This window comes from Rhododendron vialii, chromosome 7a (genome assembly GCF_030253575.1).
Source record: "Rhododendron vialii isolate Sample 1 chromosome 7a, ASM3025357v1".
Lineage (NCBI taxonomy): Eukaryota > Viridiplantae > Streptophyta > Magnoliopsida > Ericales > Ericaceae > Rhododendron > Rhododendron vialii.
The window spans coordinates 7,621,164-7,638,657 of record NC_080563.1 but is presented as its reverse complement, the minus strand read 5'-3'; the positions used below and the strand labels follow the sequence as shown (position 1 = coordinate 7,638,657).

The 17,494-nt window shown below is 36.9% G+C and overlaps 1 protein-coding gene across 6 annotated transcripts; it reads right to left on the bottom strand.

The window, feature by feature from the left end:
- Nucleotides 1–1,676: 1,676 nt before the first annotated feature.
- On the bottom strand, nt 1,677–15,772 carry LOC131334724 (crossover junction endonuclease MUS81). Of its 6 annotated transcripts, XM_058369923.1 has the most exons (16): nt 15,366–15,772; nt 13,294–13,382; nt 13,143–13,221; nt 12,952–13,038; nt 12,713–12,838; nt 11,063–11,513; nt 8,745–8,952; nt 8,421–8,641; nt 7,854–7,961; nt 7,687–7,811; nt 6,918–6,975; nt 6,032–6,190; nt 4,108–4,187; nt 3,022–3,259; nt 2,416–2,502; nt 1,677–2,025 (listed from the first exon to the last, which is right to left on the bottom strand). In XM_058369923.1, the coding sequence occupies exons 1-16, from the start codon at nt 15,557–15,559 to the stop codon at nt 1,921–1,923; spliced, it is 2,415 nt and encodes an 804-aa protein (XP_058225906.1). In that variant the 5' UTR covers nt 15,560–15,772; the 3' UTR covers nt 1,677–1,920. The 6 variants fall into 6 exon arrangements, with proteins under 6 accessions (XP_058225906.1, XP_058225905.1, XP_058225908.1 ...); XM_058369922.1 differs by having other exon boundaries at nt 7,687–7,961; XM_058369925.1 differs by lacking the exon at nt 15,366–15,772 and having other exon boundaries at nt 7,687–7,961; nt 13,143–13,244; nt 13,294–13,375.
- Between the last annotated feature and the right edge of the window lie 1,722 nt (nt 15,773–17,494).

The window sequence follows — 17,494 nt, the reverse complement described above, 5'->3', positions numbered from 1 at the left end:
TCATTACGTTTATTAAGTTTAGTTGATGCATGATCTCAATTTCCAAGACATTTGTGCAAATAATCCTCCACTTTGCCAACAAAATCTCCTTAATTGCATTCCACCTACGTTGGTGAACAATTAGTGGACAAACACTTACAACACAACATCTCTCTCACAAATCACCTCCATATCAGCAAACATAAGCTCCTTAATATAGGCCACCTTTTCATCATCTTGTCATGTACATGTACTAATGGGTAAATTACGTATGGGGGGACCTTTTAATATATAGATGGGACCTTTTAAAGCTCTTTTTTTTTTTTTTTGGAATGCAGGGTGTCCTTGGTCAGCTTGTTCGCATCTCAGACTAATCCTTGCTACCCTTCTTACAACCTTTTCCCATGCTTACGCATGGAGGTGAGATGACTCAAGAGTTGTTGGTGTCCTTGATCAGCTTGCTTGCACCTCAAATTAATCCCCACAAACACTTCTCACAACCGTTTTCCACGCTCACGCGTGAAAGTGAAATGGCTCAAGATTTGCAGATAAGGAGAATCAACCTCATATTAAGAGGGACCTAACCCCAAATTTCAAACCAAGACAACTTGACCGACCCTTTGAAACCTTTTAAAGCTTGTTGAGTGTACAACTGAATTGCTAAAAGTGGAGACGGAACGACCAAATAATGGAGTAGTGCTCAAAAGGGTGCTGCTGAGTCCTCCTTTGCTTGTCACGGGATGTTTTTTACTTTTGCACGCATTTCTTTGGAGGAAATGTCACACTCTTGCTATCAGAGCCGGCTTGCACATTAAGGCCTCTTCTGCTAAATTTTTTATTTTTTAAATATACATTTCTCTCTTTATGAGACAAGGCATTCTCTTTTTTTTTTTAAACAGCAAGATAGGACATTCTCTCATAAATTCATAATACATCATCTTTAATTAGAAAAATAAGTGTTTTTTTTCAAAAATAAAAATAAAAAAAGTACTTTTCTTAGCAGAAGTGGGACTTGAAAAGGCTCTAAATTTTCTCACGTAGACAAGGTTCAATTCCCGTAAGCACCCCTCCCCTCCTCAAGTCCCCTACGACAGAGTAAATTAGGATTAATGAATGACAATAAAAATATATATAAAATAAGAAAAAAAACATCTACTGCTATGAAATGGTAGAGAGAGAGGAACGCCACCTTGTGTGGTGGGTTCCTTAATTATTCTCTCTTAAGAGAGAGGTCTAAGTTCGAATTCTCATGAAGAAGGTGTTCAATTCCCGTTGTAACTAGTAACAACTTACCCTTAACATCCTATTGTCTGAAGGAAAAAAAAAAAACAGAAATATTGGACTATCAATATTGACTTTATTCGATTAGATTCATAATTGATCTCTTTCTGAACATACAAAAGAGTAAGAAACTTCAGGGAGATTCAAACTGATGCAATACTGGACTATCGATATTGAAGACTCCAAGTCCCTTGTTCTATAATGGAAAAAAAGAAACAAAACTACGAGCCCAATGCCAGGCACCATGCCTATTTGAGTGTGGGTTTAGAGATCACGGAATCGAACTGTTTCAAAACAGTTATTAAATGACTTGGACCATCGAAGAGAAGCTCATGGTGGGTGCAACACACAGATTTGAACCACGGGTCAAGACGGAACCCTTCATTCCACATAAGACTGGAGTGAAACTGTCTCCAGGTTGTTAATACGCAGATGCAACTTGATAGCGCTGTTTCATAGTAAAGACCAGGTTCGAAAAAGGTACAATTACGTCTGCTATTTACCTGATTTTAGGCATTTTGCCTTGGCATGGCATGCTCTACTACAATTCATTCCTATACAAGCTGCTTGCAGTCACCTGCTGTTTCGTTTGCATTCTCCTCATAATCTTCTTCACCGAAACAGAAAAAACTCGGTCTTACGGAAGATGAATATTTAGAGTCAGCTCCCCCAGACTAGTTTGAAGATATTTTTGCTGGCAGCACCACTAATAATGTTGTTACTCTGCTTCTTCAGCATTTCTTCTTGTGCACAAAGGTCACCTTCCTGTTCAAAACCAATGAAAATGAACCATAGATAGTCAAAAGTTTTTTTAGAAAACTCGTCGTTTAAATTGAAACTAAACATTGTTGGCGAAAGTAACTTCAAGTTATCGATCAAAAGCATTTGCTCATTGATTAACAATTCAAACCAACTTTAGCCGTAAAACCTTGTCCCAAAAAAAAAAACATACAAATTTGCACCGATTAACACAAGTATGTCTGGTCCCTTTACGGATAAATGACCAGACTGCTTTTAAGGAGCACCCAATTCATTCACTTGCTGGTTAGACAATTCATTCCTTTGTCCGATCTGTAAGTTTTCTACTTTTTGACAAGTATAATCTTTCAGAACTAGCCCCACAATGGAAGAGTCATAACAGGAAAAGAATCTCACAAGAAGAGAGTATGCACGAGCAAGAGAGATCAGAGTAGGGTACAAATCAAGAACAGCAATGGCAAGCTCCTCTGTTACCTGTGGAACCTGCATTCATTAACCCTCCAAATATAAAACATTGTCATGAAAGGTAACTGGAATGGAAAATCAGTAGACTAATACTATAACCAAATACGTGGGAGATCCATACTCAATTCACAACCAATTGCAGGGTATCATAAAAAATAGAAAGGTTTAAGGTTACAAGAAGACGTAATGAAGGTGGAAGAGCCACATCAGGAGGCAAGAGTCTGAACCTCTAACGTCAACATCCCTGGCATTGAAACCGTATTCCATTTTGAAAACCATAGAAGCAATTAAACATGTGATGAAACTAAATAAAATAGCCAGACCGGGAACGTATAATCAATCAGAGGATTTACAATTTCCTTAAACATGCTTGAATTTAGACTTTAGTTACAAGTTACAGCACCCAAAGTTGTCCTAGATAATTACAAAAAAGAAGAAAAAATGAAGAAGTCCATTTAGGAAACCTTTGGAGCTAATTTCTCGACATCATATTTTACTTATGAGCCAAGAAATCGTACGTGCTAGTAAAGATAATACCTGCATAAGTTGGATGGCAAATACATCACTGACTGTCATCTTATCCAAGTTTTGGGACCTTCTAATGAAGTCTCCAAATGTGGGACAGACCCCCAAGCTATTCCGTTGGCCTTTAGCAGACAGTAATTTGCAGTGTTGAGTAATCGCCTGGGTAAGATAACCGTATCTTCTCAGTGTATCACCCAAGCCACTTGTTCTCTGCACATCAAATCCTTCCAAAATCTCTGTTGTGAAACAACTGCACGTGATAAAATAAATTTAAAATATTTTTTACCAGAGAGACAAGAACACAAAAAAAAAAAAAAAAAAAACCAACATTAACAAAAGCAACATGGACTAGAGATCAATCTCCTGTCTTTCAAGCGAGCTTCTTTGTGGACCACGAGGGAATGGAACTCTACAAATTTATTTTTAAATTGGGCCATAGATTCTTTAGGGCTAGCTTCCAAGGGCTCAAGCATGCGTGTCTAGTGCATGTAGTTTCAGCGTCAGATTTATGTAATTCTCATGTCCAAGGACATTGGATATCATATTCCCAAACTAGTTTGATGTGTTTATGTGCAAAATGTGGTTACAAATCAGCATCAAGTACTTTATGCATAAAATGGGAATTCCCGGCAGGTTAAACTCAACCATTATGCAAACACCCCGGGTGAAAGACCAACTGGTCATGCTTGTCATATCGTGTATCCTTACTAATGCATGCAGTGCGGACATGGATACTTACAGACTCCAGAGCCCACATAACGTTGCTTGAAGTGAAATTCACAGTTATTGGATTTACTTATTCAGAGAGGAGGTGTATGTAAGAACTATGGGGCATTCTTAGGTGCGAATGGTATATTAAGCTAGAACGTTACAAGAGCTCCCACATGCGGAAATACATGTATACAAACTACTTTATTGAGGAGTGTACATCTAAGGACTAATGATATATTTACTCTATTTATTCAGTTACTAGGGATCTTTATGCCAGTTCATTTTCCTATAATTAATTGTTATATTGCCGTTTTATAATACTAACTAAATATAGATAACCCGAAGAGAAAAAGGGCTTCAAGAATATCAGTAAAAGAAATACTTAACGCTGTTTTGATGCTTTCTGCAGCTTCAGATGAATTTGGGTCACCCTCCACCATATATATAAGCTTCTTGAGTCCACATCTCTTGTAAAGAGCAATCAACACCGAAAATGATCAGGACAAGATATTAATAATTCACCCACTAATATGAGTCAAGACAGAATACTTTTGCAGAATAATCTTTTCGCTAAGGTCCTATTTGAGGTTTTCTCAAAATGCAAAAGTATCATTTTAGAGATGTATGCTGATGATTGGACTCGAGTACAAGTATCTGGTGTGGGTGCAGATATACGGGTCAGCTCCATCAACCCTCATAACTGAAGACTGAAGAGTAAGTAAAAACAGCAGGCTTGGGAAAAAACAAGAATGTTGTATGTCATATCATATGTCAAATCTATTTTGTGGGAAAAATATTGTTTTGTGTAATTAGAGTCTCAATTAAGCTACTTCACTCGTTCTATAGGAATATGCCACGAAATATTCATAAACTGATGACGAGGGATACGATCAATTTTCAAAATGTCCAATGGGAAGTACTAGACACATCCCACACTATTCTTCAGGTGTCAAGTTCTGAGAAAAGCACCTTGATTTATTTTCAACTGTCCGCATAACAAGGGCTAGCAATTTGTTAACATTCTTACAGCCATAGAGCTTTCAAGTTTCAATCAACAAACAATGAGACATAAACACTTAGTCTTATGAGCTATGATGTACGGACACGGACACGGATACTGACACGGGAATTCTAAAAAAATGGGGACACGGACACGGCGGGGGACACGCCACATGTGTGTATATATATATTTTTTATATTTTTTTCCAAGTTTAAATGGCAAAATGTGGACAAAACGAAAAATTCATAGTTCCAATACCATTCAAACTAAACAAGACATCCATAAGTTCAATACAACCCTATTGAAAAATTACAGTTTGTCCCCTAAAATTTTAAAAAATACAGTTTGACCCCCAAAATTTAAAAAAAATACACTTTGACCCCCTGCCGTGTCCCTCTCAAAAATTTAAATTAAATTATGGGATACGCCAAGTGGCGTATCCCATATGTGTCCCCGTGTCCGACAATGCAATACGTCTCTGTAGCAAAATCCAGGAGCATATGAAGCCAACTTCAACTAGGAGCTCAACTTTGCTCAAGTGTAATATACTCACTCCATCCCACTTCGGTAGTCCTTTTCTTGGCAGTCGTGCCATTTAATCAGGTCAACAAATGGAGTAATTTTTTTTTTTTTTAAAATCAATCAAAGGATCTAAATTAGCTTTTTCAGACAAATTTTCAAATTCATGTAAATAGGAACAAAGTAGTATATACAGGCGACTTTTGGAGATGTCAGAAACAGTGAAAATGGACCATCAGAGAGCACTATGCAAGCATACACACACCTCCAACTTACATTTAAGCAATCAGAGGAAGACCCAAAACGCAGGTAAATCTCAAAGCATGTAAAAGTATTTTCCTCAACCTACTCTATTATAAGTAGCATAAATTTACCCGTGGCTTAAGAATCAGAGGTAATATAGGCGAATATTGATACAACAACATTTGGTAAATAGAATTCTATCCTTTATGCTTAATACTTGTGGCTGATGTTTTGAAGACCGAGTGTTACTCTAGGAGTTCGACTATTAGAAAAGAAAAATCAGTGTTCTAAAAAAAGGAATTAATCGGCGATTAATCGTTGGCAGGGCCTATCCGACTAATTGCTATGCGCCAATTAATCGCCGATTACTAATTGATATAGGCCGATTAATCGCCGATTACTAGGCCTCGAAGCTCGAAGGTGGCCAACCAACCGACTAGCGCCTAGTGACTTTTAGAACATTGAGAAAAATAATGAAGAAATCGTGCAAAGGACAATAGTTTTGTCACCATCTAATAAAATGTATTATCAGTGAACAACAATCAATACCATAAGTCGTAGTTTTTGATCCCTATAGCGATTGTCCCTGATTGAGCAGTGTAAATCAACAACGTTCTTCCTCTCAACAATAAAATCGAGAACATATTCAACACGTAGTTGTTTGTCCCTAGCTATCCAGATTCCATCTCCCACAGGCAATCGTCTAACCTGTAAAAAGGTACATTACAAGCTACTAAGAGATCAGAAGAAGAAAATCTAAAAGAGACACGCTGTTGGTGACTTTGGTGTTTATCTTGCATGATTCTACTCTCTTAATGCATACTAAACAAAAGCAATAGCATGAGCCAGTTTTACGAAGTTCACGCGAAGAATCTAAGGCCCCATCTGATTAGAAAAAGAGTAGGAGGATTGTTGTTTGGGAAGCAAAAGGGAGGAGATGAAGAGAGTTTTCGTCACTAATTACCAACAGGAACAATGGAGGAGAAAGAAAGACAGTTTTGTGACTTTTGTCCACCCACCTTTTGTCCTAATAAATAGGAAAATCAAGCAACAGCCTTATCCTACATTGCTCCAACCCTTAATGCTTAACAACACTTATTCTACTTAACTCCCTGATGACCCTTTCCATCCTCATCAAATTTTATTCCCTTAAATTCCCAGCCCTCCTAGACAGCAATCAAACAAGGTCTTGGATGAACCCTAATGATGATGATTAATAGATTTAGAACACGAGTAAATATTTCCACCTAAAATGGAAGAAGGCCTCCATCAGGATTGGACAGCTTACGTTTTGACTATTGGAACAAATGTCTACTCCAGATATAAACATTTCTGACTTAACTACAGAAATAGTTATAGTTGCCAACTTGCCATCATTGCGATGACTAGGATTAGAGTGGGCTATATCATGGTGACCACTGAAAATCAAGCTCACCTCAATTCGAATTTTGAACTGAGAGCGAATGTTCTCAATAATTTTCCCAGCCCGAGACCTGAAATTATGAAGAATTTATTACACACTTAATCTGAGCTGTGCCAAGTACCAGTGAGAACAATGCTGCATAAATGGAAGAGCAATAACATCTATGCCACCAGAAAAATAATGTACTTACAAAACAAATTAAGTGGTAGGATACAAGCTTCCATGAAAAAATGTTCACTTCGAGAGCTTTTTTTTTTTTTTTTTTGATCAGCCACTTTGAGAGCAATATTACAAAAGCATTCTGAATTGTCACAACAATAACTAGATCACAGCATCTACCCCAGGCTTTGCAACATAGCAATCCAAGGCTTTGAAACAGTGAGGCATTACCAGATAAAACCAAACTTTCCAAAGCCTATAGCATTTTTTTGGATGCTTGACATTGATGTGAGCCTCGAGTCTAAACTACACTTTGCAAACAATGCTATTTACATTTTTGTTCACCAACTATGTAATTCTCTTTTTAGTTCTTCACTGCCTGGCCGAGCTATTTGAGCTATGAGAATGACAGCTTATTATACTTGATGCTTCGCAGCATATCATATGCACGACTGCTACTTAGAAGACAACTTACGTTTAGAAAGATTAGACCTAAAAGAACCAATAACAAACTTCAAAATATATACACACACACACACAGAGACCACAACTTTCATTATAACTAAGATTTGCTGATAAAAAATAAAATAAATAAATAAACAAGTAATCAAAAGTTACTGACCCATGAGAAGCAAAATGCTCCCGATCATCCAATACCAAAATTACTTCGTATGCTTCCTCAAACCTCTCCCCGAATCTTAGCGGCGGCATTGTAAAAATATTCATATTTGGTTCTGCTCCATCTAGGTCTCCCTTATAAGCATTCATATTTGGTTCTGATCCATCTAGGCCTCCCTTATAAGCATTCATATTTGGTTCTGATCCATCTAGGCCTCCCTCATAAAAATTCATATTCGGTTCTGATCCATCTAGGCCTCGCTTATACACTGGGTATCCCTACAACAGCCAGTAGCACGAGGACCCATAATTGTTAAGAATGCTTATGAAATCTAAAGATATGCAAATCATGTAGCATATTTATGCAAGAAGAGAGAGATTAGGACTTATAACTCAAGCACCCTGTGTGTTTTACAATTGGATCACAAACAATATATGCACCCAAAATGAACAAAGTTCACCTTGATTACACACACGGTGAATTTCTAAAGCTTTTTAAAATCCATTCTTTATCGTATACTAAGGGATGGAAAGCTCATTAAAGTTGCCACACACGAACTAAAAACAGACTGCTTTAGGTTCTTGATGTTACTCCTGTTAGCAGACAATGTAAAAAGGACATGCATCAGCGATCATGTGCTATGCATCAACGTAAGGTTGCAAAAGGAGATGATTTAAAGGGAACGCTCCGAAGAATGATGCTCTCAGTGAAAAATTAGAACCCTCCACGCCACTTACAGTTGAGGAGCAAGGTTCCAAGGAGCTATCTGCACTAAGACATGAAGACTTTGCAATACGTAATGCACCCCTACAATTCAATTCCATCTGAGCATTTGAGGAGCAAGCTTCCAAAGTAAAGGAGCTATCCGCAGTAAGACATGAAGACTTCGTAATACGTAATGCACCACTACAACCCAATTCCATCCGAGTATTCTCTGTCATTACAAGATCTAAATGGCCTGGACAAGGACAATATACTCAGGTAAGACAATTTAGGTGAAACTCAAATCCTTAGTCCCATCCCTGATATATAGCATAATACAGTTGAGCAAAGCTAATTACCATCTCTGGATTTGGAAGTATATGATAATGCAAGAAAATCCTCATTTTGACTCTTCTGAGACTCCAAAGGCAAATTATAAACTTGCTCTTCTCGAAGATGACAGAGAACCTCCGGCCAAAGGGAAGCGATCTCCTTGTTCTGCGATGTTTCTGACACTTCAGCGAAAGCACTAAGAGTTTGTTCCTTTGTGTACCCCATGCGCAAAAACTGCACAAAGTAACCACAATTCATTGGTGTAATCCCAAAAAACGAAGTGTGTATACAAATACCTTCTCTGTAATCCCATAACAACAAATACATGGGCAGAATCGACAGATTATGCTATAAATTCTAGACAAACATATTACAGATATAATGTAAACTTACCAAGGGAAATGAACAAAACGAAAGAACAGATGAACATAAATAACTCATATCTATTGAACATTAGTGATTCCACGTTACTTTGTTAACCTATACATGTATGTTTCCTACACTCTTGTAATCATAACAATTTTTTCCATATTGCCGGCATTTGAGTTGATGCATCCATCCATTCTTGTTTAGACCAAACAATTCACAAATGGTGAAGATTAAAAAAATGCCCAAGAAAAGTAACCTGTGCCTTCAACTGATTTTAAAAGATTAACAAGATAAGCAGTGACCCTTTATACAAATCTGTTCCAATTCTCATCACATTCATACTCATACATATTGTCGTTTTAAGGAACAAACATTTAGTAGCAACTTTGGCGATTACAGGTTAGTCTTACACTCATCAATCACCAATTCACCATCATAATATTTTCTCACATAGTGCTGGCAAATGCAATTCAAGTTGATGCATCCATCCCTTCTTGTTTTGACCAAATGATGCACAAAAGGCGAAGATTTAAAAAAAAGCCCAAGAAAAGTAACTTAGTAGAAATCTATTAGAACTTCTAATCTCATCCACCAGTATCGGACTTCCAGTTTCTATTATAACACCGAGCAAGTCACAAGTTCAACTCCAGATCGAAAGTTCCTTGAAGATAGAAACCTCAAGACTCCAACCTCTATATTTCTAAGGGCAGGCAAGGAAGTAGGCTCTCAATTTGACAACAAAAATGCATCTACATGAACACTTACTCATTACATTTTAAAGACAACAGGGCATACTCTACCTCTTAAAAAAACACTTAGCACCATGACAACAAACCGGGTTTTCCCCTTCAGTTAAAAGCACTGAAACTCCACAAATGAAGAGTACAGATTTTTTACGAGGATTTCAAAACAAGCATGAAATAATACTCTTTCAAGAATAAAAGGAATGACAATGATAATTACGAATCCTGGCTAATTTTGGATCAACTCCAGTTTGGTACAAAATTATGACCAATAGTTAAGTTTTACAAAATAATAGGTCAGTAACAACAGTGATCAAGAAAACGTCACAAGAAATAGTACCAAAAAAACAGTTAAGAAAACAAAATGCCCAATTCAAACATACAAGCATCTTCAAGTAACCTTTGCGGCTTTGTTGCCAGCCTACTGGCTGATCGGAATTTTGCCTTTCCTCCACTGTGGTAAGTAATTTACCTGTTTGATAACAGTGATAGATGGATGGGATTCGTAAGGAGATGGGATTGATAATGAGAAGGGATTGTTAATGAGAAGGGATTGATAATGAGTATGTTTGTTTGGGATGGGATTAGATGATGGGATTATTAATATCATGTATGTTTGAGATAGGATTAGATGATGGGATTGGATTGATAGAAGAAATTGGTAATGAGAAGGGGTTGGGATTGGACTACGAATACCAAGTCCTAAGGGGTATTGCTAATACCCCCTATGGGCCGGATTGTTCATCCCATGGGACTACCAATCTGGACCAATTTTGGAAACCAAACAAAGTATCACTAATACTTTCACCTTGGCAATCCAATCCCAACCTCCAATCCATTTATCAAACGGGTTAGGGTTTTAAACCTGATTGCTCAAGTGTCAAGGCGTTTCAGACATGCTTGATTGCCAACATCACAATCCACCCCACGGGAGAAAAAGAAATCATTGAAGAAAGAAGAAAATACAACCAGCATTCATCTTAATTGTCAAACATTTTTGAATACCGACTTTTCAAAGAAGATTAAAATTACTTTATGTGAGTATGACCGAACTCAAGTCTTAATTTGTTTCTTTCCATAAGCTAAACAAAAGAAATATCTAGCCTTGAGTTCTCTTCTTTTTGCTTCTGTTCCTCTTAAATTTCGTTTTTCTTCCTGAAAATAAGGAATAAGCAGCGAGAAAACAAGCAGCACTGGCAATAAATGAAGCCTTATGTAAACTACAAATTTACCCTATCAAGAGATTCAGGGGGAACATCAAGTGATTTCTTCTGCAAACTTGAACCAACAGATCCTTTAGTGACTACTGATTTGTTCTGCGAACTTGAACTTACTGATCCCATCATCACTCCTCCAGTGACATCAGCACGAACACATTCTAAATCTGAAATGGTGCTTAGGTCCACAATGGGAACATCAAGTGATTTCTTCTGCAAACTTGAACCAACAGATCCAAACATCACTCCTTTAGTGACAACTGATTTGTTCTGCGAACTTGAACTTACTGATCCCATCGTCACTCCTCCAGTGACATCAGGACGGACACATTCTAAATCTGAAATGGTGCTTAGGTCCACAATGGGAAGTCTTTCGGTTGCAATCAAACTCTCAGTTGCATCAACCAGACCAGATCTCGAGAGACATTCTTGTGCTGCTTCTCGACCTTCTTCAGTCAGCATGTATCTGAAAAACAAAGAGGTTTGTGCACATAACATCATGTCAATGGCTAATAGCTCTAGAACTAGGCAACATAATAAACTCAAAAAGAGCTGAAACAACTAATTTATTTACAGGAATACAACTTTATAGCATAAAAATGTGGTAGTCAATGATAACAAACATTGATATCATCCACTAGGGCAATTAATAAGAAAAAATTATCAGCTGAAGCATTATTATATAAGCAAATTCCTAATTGCAATAAACCATCATCTCCACCAGAACAGATGTAATCCATGTTCACTTTAAACCAGTGATACTAGTTAGCGCCATTACAACCAACATTTTACGGCTAGAAATTAAACTTACTGGGATACGTGTGGTTAAAAACTAACTTTAATTTACCAACAAGACACGAATCAATTCAAATTAATTTGTTCTGTTATATGAATACTGCATATTACCTCTACAGATCTATACCCCTATATAAAGACACCACGGCGACACCCTTTTGGTGAAGCCTATTCTTGAAGATCTGTATATTAATTATTTCCAAAAGTTGCAAGACAACTAGATTAATGCATTACAGAACCAAACCTTTCCAACAGCCCTTAAAGACAAGTACTTGTTCTTGAAAAGATACTTACACAACTACCAATCAGGTGTCCCTTTCACTATCCCCATTTTAAAACCCACTAAGTGCATAAAAACTATCATCTCACACTCTCATCCTACATCAACAACTACCATATGCGGAGTACAAGATAGTTTACCTGGAAATGAACTTCAATTTTCAGCGTAAAACTCAAAGAATTTTTTTTTATACAATGAGATAAGCTCGTGCATCTGCAGTAAATCATTCCTACTAAGTAAATATATCTAAGTAATTACCGACCTTTGTTCCTTTGCAGACTGAAATTTGATGAGCAAGGACATCAAGTTATACATCCATACACCGAAAAGATAAGCTGTCTTATGACTCCAATAACATTTCTACAAATTTAATTGAGTTCCATATCAAAGTGTCCTTTGCATGCTTGACAAATAGTTGGAAGTGGAAAAATCTCAATAAAAAAGATGTGAAATGGACACATGCGCAATAAGTGGATGAGCTACATAACTCTAACGGAGATTATGTAGAAGATATTGGTTCTCAAACGTGAACACAAAAAAGATGAGTACATCTAAAAGCTGAAGAAAAGACAGAAGAAATGGCAATTTACTTTGCAGGGTTACTAGACTTTGCAACCAATCCTTTTGTGACTAACGTCTTCATGCTGCTCCATCCACTATACCACTCCCTTGGTGAGCTTCCAAATTGTCCAGGTTTTCCTTTTCCTAGTTCTGGCCTATGAACATCCAAAACAGAATAGAATAACCAAGATGATAATTCAGACTTATTCAACGCAACCAACAATCAAATTTAGAGCAAATGCAAAAATAGAGACAAGAATCAACATACCTAATTGGCACCCGAGAAAGCCCACTTGCTTCAGCAGCATCAATCAGCTCCGGTTTACGCATAAAATCACTACCAGTTGCAGTCCCCCTAACATTGAGAAAAACAAATATTCCTTGAGAAATCAGTTCAAGTTGCAACGTGTAAGAAACCAAAAGTGAATATACAATCTAATTTAATAACTTGGTGTCTACCTGTAAAGAGTGATCAACAGCGCATAGGGCACGGAATTCTTTTGCGGAACATAGCGTTTAGTTCCTTTAGATTTCTTCCCTGAGATATTGAAGAAATAGACACTGAAGGGAAAGACTAGTGGAGATAACTATGGAAGAATATTAAAATCACCTTTGTTAGTTGATTCCTCCTGTTCAGAAGAACCAGATTCAGTCCCAAAAAACTCCTGCATGAGCCTCAATATCCATTTTCCCACACCCCTACCACAAATATTACATAACGGATTGAACCACAAACGTTACACAACCCATTGAAAAAACAAGATAATTGTGGAGCTACTTATACCCATTCTCTGATAAATAATAACCACATCGGAAGCAAAATCTGCTGGCTGAATGGAGGAGAAAAATGAATTCACAATAGACTGTTTCCTCACCATGAGGAGTTAATAACATCATCTCGTCCCAAATGCAAAACAGATAAAAATCACACACTTGGGTCAAGTCTAAGATGTATAACAGAACCTCACTATTTTGAGCAAATAAGCTAGGACCTGCCGTTTTAGTTGCAAATAATCTTGTAGCAATACCCTGTACCTAGTACAAATGAGCAAGAGTCATAGTTTGTAAGTTCGGGAACTTAAAGTTTTACAATGAAAAACACCTTCCCGAACTACAAATACAATCTTGCCAACAATTGCACATTGGACCGTGGGGGTTGACATCCGCCGCACCTCTCATTCTTAGGCTATTATCAGCTCCCTCAAGTTGTACCATTTCAATAAATTTTCAACACATTTTGATACACTTTTGGATTTTCAACACACATTTACGCATTTCATCACGTTTCCTGAACCTTAACCACCATCTACGAGCGTTAAGCAGCTTCCATAAATGTAAATCATAACCCAAATATTACCAGCCCCTTTGGATTGTGAGAAAGGGGTGATAAGAAAAGGGAGCCCTTTCTCATACTTTCCCCTCCATTTCTCCCCTTTCTCACCAAATTCCACCAAAAAATATCATTTTTTGTACTTTTCCCTCCATTTCTCATCAAAGTACTCAATCCAAACTAGAGACTCAGCACGAACTCCATGTGAATACATGGGGTGTTAGTGGGTAGTTGAGCTCAGTGTTCTAAATGGCACTCGGCGCTAGTCGGGCAGTGACCCGCCGCCGAGCGATTTGGCGTTTTTTTTCAAAATATTTTTTTTTAATATTTTTAAGGCAATCAAGCTCCGCCAAATCTCCCTGTCCGCCGAATGAGCTGCCGAGGGGGAAATCATGGCGCTGAGCGCCAGCGGCCGCCATTTAGAACACTGGTTGAGCTCAAATCATTTTTCTACTTTGCCCAAACAATTTTTTATCGCAAAAGTAGTAGTAAAGTTTTTTCTTCTATTAAAATAATATTGAAAATCAATTTTGTGACACAACTTCAAAAACTTGCTCACACCAAATGGTGTTCTCCCTTTATCAGAATTTTTGGGGTGAACAAAATTATGAAGTTGTGTCGCAAAAGTGATTTTTGTAACTGTCCCTTCAAAAAAAAAATTTACAACTACTTTTAATGTGCCATTAAACAACTGTTATGGACAAAATAGTAATCTATTAAAACCACTAATCCACTATCCACAACCAATGGTGACACGAGCATATAAATTGTGGGGTCGGTTGACCCAACGGCAGAAAAATTATCTCCTTCCATCATGCTTTATTTTTTTGATGGACCAATAGTAGACACCATAAAAAATGGGCTATGAACCCATGAGACACGCTAGCACCAAATGACTCGAACAAGGTACCAAGTAAACTTCATAGAGTTATTAACGATTTATGGTTTTTAATTTGGACAAATAACTATCCTGAAACAATATAATACTATGTAAATACACATAATATATAACCTTTCAAAATATTGCTAGGTGCCTAGGTTCTTAATTTAGGATCCATTTAGCTAAAACCTATGGTTCCTAATTTCATATTAGCGAGATTAATCTAAATTGACGGTATGCATAACTATACATACACGCAATATTACATAATATTATATATGATAATTCCTGGCGTTACCACTGTCCGCAACCATTCTAAAAATGTGCAAACACTCCTCTAGCGTATTAGAACACATGAACGATTTGGCAAGAAACTCTTAATCGTTTCTTTTCTTCTCTTATCAAACCCCTTAATCCAAAGGGGCTGCACACCTTTTCACTCAACTACACTCTACGAGGCTTTTTGACTTACTTGATTTGGGAGAAATCTTTTAGGGTTTTGATGGGAGTCTTTGAACTGCACACGTTGGCACACGCTTTCTGAAGAGTCCTCTCGATGTTCTCCGAAATGCCTCTGGGTCTCTCCGCCATCTCCTGCCTCTTCTTCCACATGAACTCCACCAGCTGTTGGTTCTCCCCACACACCACTCGCCAGTGCTTATCCATTGGCAATTTCGATAGAGAATTTTTCTTCAGAAATTGATTGGTCTCGATCTGACGCTGAATTAGGGTTTTCGCTTCGAGACGAAGCTGGAGCGTTAGGAGTGGGAAAACCGCGCCATGGAGTTCGGTGGTTTGAGTATTTTTGAATTTGTAACCCTAGGGGGGTTTTATGGTGTACACCCCCGTACGTTAGTAGATTTCTAAAGGGAGCCCTTGTAGTTTTCTTTTCATCAATTACAGCCTCGTTTTTTTGAGGAATGGGGGGTGTTGATGCACTATACCGTGTAGTTCTGCAGATCCAGTCGCCCATCTCGGCACAATCGGCTTGGATTTAATCTAAACTCTACAAATCTTAATCGTTCATTGTTCAGATTAAAATTTGAGTCATCAATTGCCAAGATGGAAGGCCAGATTAGCCGCACTACATGTGTAGTGCGAAAAGTGCACCGCACTATCCCTAGTCCGTTTTTTTTAGTTGATTTTTTGTCTTTCAAAGCTTATAAAGTATATATAATCTTATAAAATCTGTCTTTCAAAGCTTATAAAATCTGTCTCTCTATGTAGCAATTGTATAAACTTATAAAGTATATATAATCCGAAATATTTCACGTGCATTTCTAGTAATACGTTGGGATGATTGTGATAAAACGTATAGGGAGAAAATACACTTAAAAGACAGTTACTTGAAGTGGTAAAATACGGTACTAGAGTATTCGTAGTGGAACAACCAAAATCAAAAGGTTACTAAGATAAGCAATATTTGCTCAAAAAAAATTCATATTGGAATAATCAAACTTAGCAATCTCTTACCAACTTATTAAATTTTGGTTTTTGAATAATCAAAATTAGCAACCTTTTGACAATAACAAAATTTATTGAACCTCACATGCTCTTAATCAAGTACAACCATGATGGCAAAGTGAAACTCACTCTCCATAAAAGCAAATGTTCTATTGGTAGGTGAATCTCACTCTCCACTTTGGCAAGTAGTTGTGCATTTAATAATATTCACTTTATGAATTTTAACAAATACTATCTATACTACTTCACTTACTCCCTCCGTCCCATAATATTTGCCCAGTCCGCAAAACGAAGACGTAAAAATAATATAATTTTTGTAAGAAAAGTTGGAAAAAAATTCAACAATTTACTAGATTTTGACGAGTTCTTTTAACTTATAAAAAAAATTTGAATTTTTTCTTGAAAGAAATACATTATTTTATAGTCTTTATTTTGCGGACCGGACAAATATTATGGGACGGAGGGAGTATTTTATTAGAATGTCATTCAATATAGATCATTAGATTAAAAAGAAAAAAACTGATTGTTAGATTTGTCTATACTCATCTATTGTCACATGACTAGATCAATGTGCAAGAGAAGGGGATGAAGAATTCAAATTTTGCATTCGAAAAACAATTCAATGTTTTTCCATTCAAATGAAAAATAGCGAAATCTCTAGTAATATGAATGATGATGTAGATGTGAGATTCTACAAAAATAACCACTCTTGTCTTGTAATTTTACCATCTATTTGAAACTCGAGGGAATTGGGCGAAAAGAAAAGAAAGTAGAGAAAAATGAGAGGGAAATGAATGAAAAAATTTACTATTCATACAACTTGAATTTGTTATTTTTCTCCCATTTTTTTCTCCAAACCAAACAATGGGAGATTTTTTTTTCTTTTTTACATGTTCCAAATAAAGCCTTGGTTCCTTCTTAGAGTTTCTACTTTTACGGAGACAAGAAATAATGACATTTAAATTCAACTTGAAAGACAAAAAATTCCCACATTGCATGTTTCATTCTCCCTTTCAAATATTTTCATTCTCCCGTTCAAATACTACATTGATAAATATTACCAAGAGAGCACTTCTAAAAGCTACTACTCCCTCCGTCCCTTTTTAAGTGTCCTACTTCGTAATTCCAACTTATTAA